This window comes from Carlito syrichta, unplaced genomic scaffold (assembly GCF_000164805.1).
Source record: "Carlito syrichta isolate Samal-C Ts95f unplaced genomic scaffold, Tarsius_syrichta-2.0.1 Scaffold99454, whole genome shotgun sequence".
Classification (NCBI taxonomy): Eukaryota; Metazoa; Chordata; class Mammalia; order Primates; family Tarsiidae; genus Carlito; species Carlito syrichta.
The window spans coordinates 14,941-23,232 of NW_007043550.1; the positions used below are offsets into that span (position 1 = coordinate 14,941).

The following is an 8,292-nucleotide window of genomic DNA, read 5'->3' on the forward strand; positions in this document are numbered from 1 at the left end:
CCAGGCGGGTCTCGAACCCGCGGACTCAGGCAATCCACTCACCTCAGCCTCCCAAAAGGCACGGGATTACAGGCTGAGCCACCGAACCCAGCTCGCAGGGCACTTGATGATTGATAATATTTTTCGCTTTTATGTTTGTTTTGCAATGTGCTTTGTTGGGTGGGAAAGCTATGGGGATGAGAGGTATACAGATGATCCCCTTAAAAGCGGTATGATAATGTTTCCAAATTTTGTCCTTCTCTTTCCATTGGGCATAAATAATTTCCCTTTGTTTATCCTAACATCTAAAAACTTCATATTTAAAAAAAGATTTATTTTGTCATCATATCAGTGTCTACTCAGGTGCTGGAAATGGTTTTTTTTTTTTGCCTTTTGGCTTCTATTTTAGGGTGGTCAGTAGCTAAGCATGGTGAGAAATGTTGTTCATGTTAAATTTCAGAAGGTACATATAAAAAGAAACAAATTGATATGTGTGAATTAACATATTTCAGAAATAGTAAGTATTTTAAAATGTTAAGCATTTGTTTAACATGCGTTGTACAATAAAATTTTCAATCTTCTTTTCCTAGGGAAAACAATTTAATTAGTATATGGAATAATGGAAAAGGTATTCCTGTTGTTGAACACAAAGTTGAGAAGGTGTATGTTCCAGCTCTCATATTTGGACAACTTCTAACTTCTAGTAACTATGACGACGATGAAAAGAAAGTAACAGGTAGAGTATTGAGGGAAAATAAAGAACCTATTTCTTGCTGGAAAAAATACATCTTTTGAATGATTGTGGCATGGGTATTAAAAATCTGGAAATAAATCTCTATAATTGAATAGCTTTGTCAGTGATTAAGAAATAAAGCTGTCAGCTGGGTGCAGTGGCTCAGCCTATAATCCCAGCATTTTGGGAGGCTGAGGCGAGAGGATTGCCTGAGCCCAGGGGTTCAAGACCAACCTGGACAACTTGGTGAGACCTCGTCTCTACAATAAATCACAAAAAGTAGCCAGGCATGGTAGCGTGCATCTGTAGTTCCAGCTACTTGGAAGGCTGAGGCAGAAGGATCACCGAAGCCCAGCAGGTCGAGGCTGCGATGACCATGAGCATGCCACTGCACCCCAGCCTAGGCGACAAGAATGAGACTCCAACTGAAAAAAAGAAAAGAAATAAAGCTGTCAATGAGATGATGATAAAATTGTGTTTTTATATTTATTTACCCAGGTGGTCGAAATGGCTATGGAGCCAAATTGTGTAACATATTTAGCACCAAATTTACTGTGGAAACAGCCAGTAGAGAATACAAGAAGATGTTCAAACAGGCAAGTAAATCGGTATCTTGTACCTTGATGATAAAATTGTACTATAGCCACTTATAGTGGCATTAGTGGTTGGCTTAATTTGACATAAATATAAGCTATTGAATCGTAGAAAATTATGAGCATATGTTAGGCTATTCAGACTCATAAATTTGTGTTACATAGTTCTAGTCTGTAAGACAACTTGAATTTTTTTCATCTTTCCTGTGTTTACTTCCACAGACATGGATAGATAACATGGGGAGAGCTGGTGAGATGGAACTCAAGCCCTTTAATGGAGAAGATTATACATGTATCACTTTCCATCCTGATTTGTCTAAGTTTAAAATGCAAAGCCTGGACAAAGATATTGTTGCACTGATGGTTAGAAGAGCATATGATATTGCTGGATCTACCAAAGATGTCAAAGTCTTTCTTAATGGAAATAAGTTGCCAGTGAGTATTTTCTTGGGTGTTGAGGATAATAAAGGACTTTGTAATCATTGTCAAGTGCAAAATTGATTTTTTTTTTCTCTCATATGTGTATCTTGCCACTTCTCTGGTATGTTCCTGAAGTGTGCCACATTTTTCAATGAGCTCAATTTAAACTTAAGTAATTTCTCAAACACCTAAAATAAATACTTCTGTATCCTTCTTTAATGGCCATTCTCTTATGCCCATTAGTGAACATAATTGCATTAATTTTGAAAAGTTCCCATAGCCTATTGAACCTACTTTAGGATTTTTTTTTTTATGCCATTACCTTTAATTCCTGTACAGGTAAAAGGATTTCGTAGTTATGTGGATATGTACTTGAAGGATAAGGTAGATGAAACTGGCAACCCATTGAAAGTAATACATGAACAAGTAAACCACAGGTGGGAAGTATGTTTAACAATGAGTGAAAAAGGCTTTCAGCAAATTAGTTTTGTCAACAGCATTGCTACTTCCAAGGTAATTTTATTCTTGAATTATTAGTCATGAATGATCTTTACATAGAAGTGTTCTGATTGTTTTTAATATAAAAAATGGAAACTAAATTTTTTTTTTAAAAATGTTTTATTGTTTTGAGTATATTAAATTTTACAGTTTGATATTTTTTCTCATTAGGGTGGCAGACATGTTGATTACGTAGCTGATCAGATTGTTACTAAACTTGTTGATGTTGTGAAAAAGAAAAACAAAGGTGGTGTTGCAGTAAAAGCACATCAGGTATGATATTTTAGCAGTTTTCTTTTTCTGAAGTCAAGAAAGAAGAGAAAGCCTATAAATAAAGCGTGAGCACATTTTTAGTGACTTAATATCAACTTTTATTGCAGGTGAAAAATCACATGTGGATTTTTGTGAATGCCTTAATTGAAAACCCAACCTTTGACTCTCAGACAAAAGAAAACATGACTTTACAACCCAAGAGCTTTGGATCAACATGCCAATTAAGTGAAAAATTTATCAAAGCTGTGAGTATTTAGAAGGAAATAAAAATAGAAATACCTGACTTTTCCATTGCCCTTCTCAGCTCTGCAGACACAGAATTCCTCCCACAGTGCACCTTTCCAAATCTTCCCAATCTGAAAAGGAAATAAAAAATGCCTTTTCTTTCACTGGTTTTACCATCTATATGCCATTATTCCCCAGTTACATATCACCATTCTGTTTAGATTACTTGTGAATTCATCTAGCTGCTTAACAAACACCCTCACTTAAATGCCTAAGATTGCTCTAAATCAGCACATCCAAAACTGAATTAGTAATCTCCATACTCACTGACTCCTTGTAAAAGGAACTCCCCACACCTTAACAAACAATAGCCTAAGTCTAGTAAAAAAGCCCCAACCAATCTCTAGGTTGCATAAACAGGAAGGCTAGGAACCTTCCCTTTATTCCCCCTCTGTGCTAATCCAATCAATAAGAGTCCTCTGGGATACCACAGTAACCTTCCATCATTATTTCTTTTTGAATTGCTGTAGTAGGTTCTTAACTTCATACTGATTCAATACTTCCTTTGCAATGCTCTTGACACACTTTTGTCTTCACTCTTTTTAGGAAATGTCCAGATTCCTTAATTTGGTCAACAAAAAAGATTTGCTATAATCTAATCCCACCTACCTCCAACTCATCTCAGTGCCCCTTTTTCCTACCTTGTCTAAGCTTTAGTCCTGGTGGTTTTAAATTACTCAAAAGCACAGTGCTCTTCCCTTCAGAGTTTATTCGCATGCTAATCTGTCTGCCTGAAATTCATACTTTTCACCTGGCTGCCTACATTAGGACTCTTTTTTTTTTTTTTGGAGTCAGAGTTCTACTCTTGCCCAAGCTGGAGTGCAGTGGCATGTTCATGACCATTGCAGCCTCTACCTGCTGAACTCAGGTGATCCTTCTGCCTCAGCCTTCCAAGTAGTGTGCCACCATACCTGGCTAATTTTTTTTTTTTTTTTTAAGAAACAAGGTTTCACCAAGTTGTCCAGGCTGGTCTTAACACCTGAATTCAGGCAATCCTCTCTCCTCCACCTCGCAAAGTGCTAGGATTCCAGACGTGAGCCACCATGCCTGTCTACATTAGGTCTTAAATGTCATTTCTATCTACCACCATACCACCCTGAATGTGCCCAATCTAGTCTGACCTAGTTAGTTAAGCAGAGTCAGACCTGGTTAGTACTTGGATGGGAGACCACGTGAGAATACCGGATGTTTTATGCTTTTTTATAAGTAAAAAATGTCAAGTTAAGTAATAATTTTCTCAGGAATGCCTTTACTTTCTATCTTGCCCCCAAGTTGGTTCCAGTATAACACTGAACATAACTTATCCATGATACTTATCATACTTGTAATTTCTTTTTTTATTTCTGTCTTCTTTGTTGTGCCTTAAACTTAATGAGGACAAAGGACCATGTCTAATTTGGTTTAATCACTATATCTTCCACAAGTAGCTCAGTGCCTAGCACAATATAAGTACATAGTAAATACTGAATAAATGAACCAAAAGGAACCAGCTCCCTCAGTGGTGATAACCTGACACAGGGAGATGTGCCACCCTCAATCTAGAAATTATTATTCTACTTTTTTCAACCTTTGGTTTATTTTTATGGGGCTTATTTGTATTTTAGATTTCTGAAAGAACCCTTCTTTCCTAATAATGAATCTTCTTTTCAGGCAATTGGCTGTGGTATTGTAGAAAGCATACTAAACTGGGTGAAGTTTAAGGCCCAAGTTCAGTTAAACAAGAAGTGTTCAGCTGTAAAACATAACAGAATCAAAGGGATTCCCAAACTTGATGATGCCAATGATGCAGGTACACATTTAATAATGTTTTCAAACTTAAACAAATTGTTGTAGACAAGTTGTTTTATTCATTAACAGCATACCATGGATATTTATTCCCTTGACATTTAATATTCAATACAATAATTTTGTTAAAAAATCAACCTCTTCCCTACTGAACATTTAGGTCACTTCTTATTTTAGTCTGTTATAACTAATGTTGAGGCAATTATTTGGGGGTATAAAGCAAGAATGTTTACATAATGATCTATTTTCTAACGTAATTTTAACATACTAAAATGATTGTTTAGCGTAATATGTGTCATGACAAATTAATCTAAGAAACTAAGATATTTAGCTAAGATATATATCTAATTATTGGCTCTACTCCCAAACCAACTTTTCATAAGTTGCAAATTATTTGTGTTTTATCCCAAGGCTGTTAACAGCATATCCACATTAGTGTACCTGAGGTTGAATTAAATGTGCTAATATTAATTTGTGTGTTTTGGTTGTAGGGGGCCGAAACTCCACTGACTGTACACTTATCCTGACTGAGGGAGACTCAGCCAAAACTTTGGCTGTTTCAGGCCTTGGTGTGGTTGGAAGAGACAAATACGGGGTTTTCCCTCTTAGAGGAAAAATGCTCAATGTTAGAGAAGCCTCTCATAAACAGGTAGAATATAAAATTATCTTGAGAATCTAAATGTCATTTATAATGCAAGACTTTATGCTTATATTTTATCCCTTCATTGAGCATTCTGAAATATATTTTGGACAGTTTATGATTATCTTAAGAAATATGTTACATTATAGCATGTCTTAACAGACCTTTGTGACTTGGGTAGGTAGGCTCATAGCTCAAAATACTGGAGCTCAAGAAAAGCCAAGCAACATATACTGGTTTTTTTATATATATATATATATGTAGATGTAGGTGTAGATATATATATATTTCTTTTTTCAATTTGTAAACAAAACATTACCCCTTTTTTTGTTTATGTCCATTTCAGATCATGGAAAATGCTGAAATTAACAATATTATTAAGATTGTGGGTCTTCAGTATAAGAAAAACTATGAAGATGAAGATTCATTGAAGACTCTTCGTTATGGGAAAATAATGATTATGACAGATCAGGTCAGATTTATTATTAAATATTTTAAACTGTTAAACTAAATTAAATGTGTCTTATTGTTTCATTGCATTCCTACCATAATAAGAAATTGCTTAACTGGAGCCTTATTTATTATATGTACTATATTACATATACAGATTAAGTGAGTCTGGATTTGAATAGGCTTTTTTTAGTCATATAGAAAAATTGAGAAATTGCCAGTAGGACAATCATAATTTTTTTCATTTCTAAACAGTTTTTTGAGTTTTGGCTTTTCAAATATTTCTAGGACCAAGACGGTTCGCATATCAAAGGCTTGCTGATTAATTTTATCCATCACAACTGGCCCTCTCTTCTGCGACATCGTTTTTTGGAGGAATTTATCACTCCCATTGTAAAGGTATATTAATTTCTAAGACAATGGATATTTTGAGACCCTACTCCTCAAAACTTGGATATACATATAAACCCAGTGGTGTGTGGTGGTATGCAGGGAGCCCACAGCCTACAAAGCCACAACCATGTGTTCTTTATCACAGGTGTCTAAAAACAAGCAAGAAGTGTCATTCTATAGCCTTCCTGAGTTTGAAGAATGGAAGAGTTCTACTCCAAATCATAAAAAATGGAAAGTCAAATATTACAAAGGTTTGTACTGAAACTCATAGAACTTCTCACTTTATTACATACCCTTGTACAAGATTGTGTGGGGTAATTTGGTAGTCTTGGTTTTGTAGGTTTGGGCACCAGCACTTCAAAAGAAGCTAAAGAATACTTTGCAGATATGACAAGACATCGTATCCGGTTCAAATATTCTGGTCCTGAAGATGATGCTGCAATCAGCCTGGTGAGTTTGAGTTGTATTTTATATATACATTCTTATCTTAGAAATCACTGCTTTAGCTAGTTAGTTGAAACATTTAAATTTTATACAAGACGAGGCAAAGTGGGGACCAAAGGGAGGCCCAGACTTTACCTGTATGATGACCACTTGTGGACCTAGCCCTGAATTGTACCTCACATCTTCAAAATTAAAAATTAAAAATATAAAATAAAAAAGTCTATATAAGAGAGTGTTATAGAACAGAATGTTTCTAGTAAGCATATGCCAGAGGAGAAATCAGATATTTTAGAAAACAGGATTTTTGGTTTTTTGTTTTTTTTTAGAAGAGGTACTTTGGAACCTATTAGTACCAGTGACATCTTTTTCATCCTCTAATTTGTAGGCCTTTAGTAAAAAACAGGTAGATGATCGGAAGGAATGGTTAACTCATTTCATGGAGGATAGAAGACAACGAAAGTTACTTGGCCTTTCTGAGGTAAAAATTTTAAATATATCCCACAAAATGTACTGTTTGACCTTTTACAATTGACATTATAGCAAGTTAAACTTACTGAATAGTTATTTCAGTAGAAAAAGTAGTAAGTAACTGTATATTCTTATTTAGATTGCTGAAAGAAATTGCAAAGGCAATACACTTTTTTCCTAATTGTGTAGCAATTAAATTTGCCTTATTTTTAAAATATAAAATACTTCTGTATAATTCTATATTTTTGAGAGATTAGAATTATAAAAATGATAGTTCTGAGAGCTTTCTTTGTTAAACGTTGTTAAGACCAGTGGTCTCAATGTAGTATTCTTTGGTCCCTCAGGATTACCTGTATGGGCAAACTACCACCTATCTGACATATAATGACTTCATCAACAAGGAACTTATCCTTTTCTCAAATTCTGATAATGAGAGGTCTATCCCATCTATGGTAGATGGTGAGTTCCAATTTAGTAGTCTGTTTTTATTGTGAGATGGAAATCAATGTCCAAAAATGGTTAAATTGAGGATACTTATATTTGCCTTTCTTTCATTTTAAAGGTTTGAAACCAGGTCAGAGAAAGGTTTTGTTTACTTGTTTCAAACGGAATGACAAGCGAGAGGTGAAGGTTGCCCAGTTAGCTGGGTCAGTGGCTGAAATGTCTTCTTATCATCATGGTGAGGTAAACACACAATCCATAATGTTTCCAGGAAGCATTTATTAAAAATACCTGCGAAGCCATTTTTTTTTGAATCGGAGTCTTACTCTGTCGCCCAGATTGGAGTACACAGTGGCACACTCACAGCCACTGCAGCCTCAGCCTGATGGACTCAGGCGATCCTTCTACCTCAGCCTTCACGTAGCTGGAACCACAGGCATGCACCACCTTGCCTGGCTAATTTTTTTGACTTAGTGTAGAGACAAGGTCTCGCCAAGCTGCCCAGGCTGGTCTCGAACCCCTGGGCTCAGGCAATCCTTTCATGTCATCTTCCAAAGTGCTAGGATTATAGGCGTTAGCCACTGTACCCAGCCCAAAGCCTTTTTTTTTTTTTTGAGTTGGAGTATTAGTTAACTCTGTCGCCCAGGCTGTAGTGCAGTGGCATACTCAGGGCCACCCCAGCATCACCCTGCTGGGCTCAGACAATCCTTCCACCTCAGTCTTCCTAGTGGCCGGAACTACAGGCACGCTACCATGCCTGGCTAATTTTTTGATTTATTGTAGAGATGAGGTCTTGCCAAGTTGCCCAGGCTGTTCTCGAACCTGTGGACTCAGGCAATCCTCTCACCTCAGCCTCCCAAAGCGCTGGGATTACAGGCTTGAGCCACTGC

At 36.3% G+C, this 8,292-nt stretch overlaps 1 protein-coding gene across 1 annotated transcript in view; it reads left to right on the forward strand.

The window, feature by feature from the left end:
- The window catches only part of TOP2A (topoisomerase (DNA) II alpha), a 30,551-nt gene that overhangs the window by 4,202 nt on the left and 18,057 nt on the right, over positions 1-8,292 (forward strand). Inside the window, exons 5-19 of the mRNA XM_008063892.2 lie at positions 570-715; positions 1,211-1,308; positions 1,528-1,740; positions 2,065-2,238; positions 2,395-2,496; positions 2,604-2,741; positions 4,432-4,570; positions 5,058-5,215; positions 5,553-5,678; positions 5,945-6,055; positions 6,195-6,300; positions 6,390-6,499; positions 6,879-6,971; positions 7,306-7,420; positions 7,524-7,645. Coding sequence (XP_008062083.1) covers positions 570-715; positions 1,211-1,308; positions 1,528-1,740; positions 2,065-2,238; positions 2,395-2,496; positions 2,604-2,741; positions 4,432-4,570; positions 5,058-5,215; positions 5,553-5,678; positions 5,945-6,055; positions 6,195-6,300; positions 6,390-6,499; positions 6,879-6,971; positions 7,306-7,420; positions 7,524-7,645 — 1,951 coding nt within the window. The remainder of the gene's footprint in view (positions 1-569; positions 716-1,210; positions 1,309-1,527; positions 1,741-2,064; positions 2,239-2,394; positions 2,497-2,603; positions 2,742-4,431; positions 4,571-5,057; positions 5,216-5,552; positions 5,679-5,944; positions 6,056-6,194; positions 6,301-6,389; positions 6,500-6,878; positions 6,972-7,305; positions 7,421-7,523; positions 7,646-8,292) is intronic.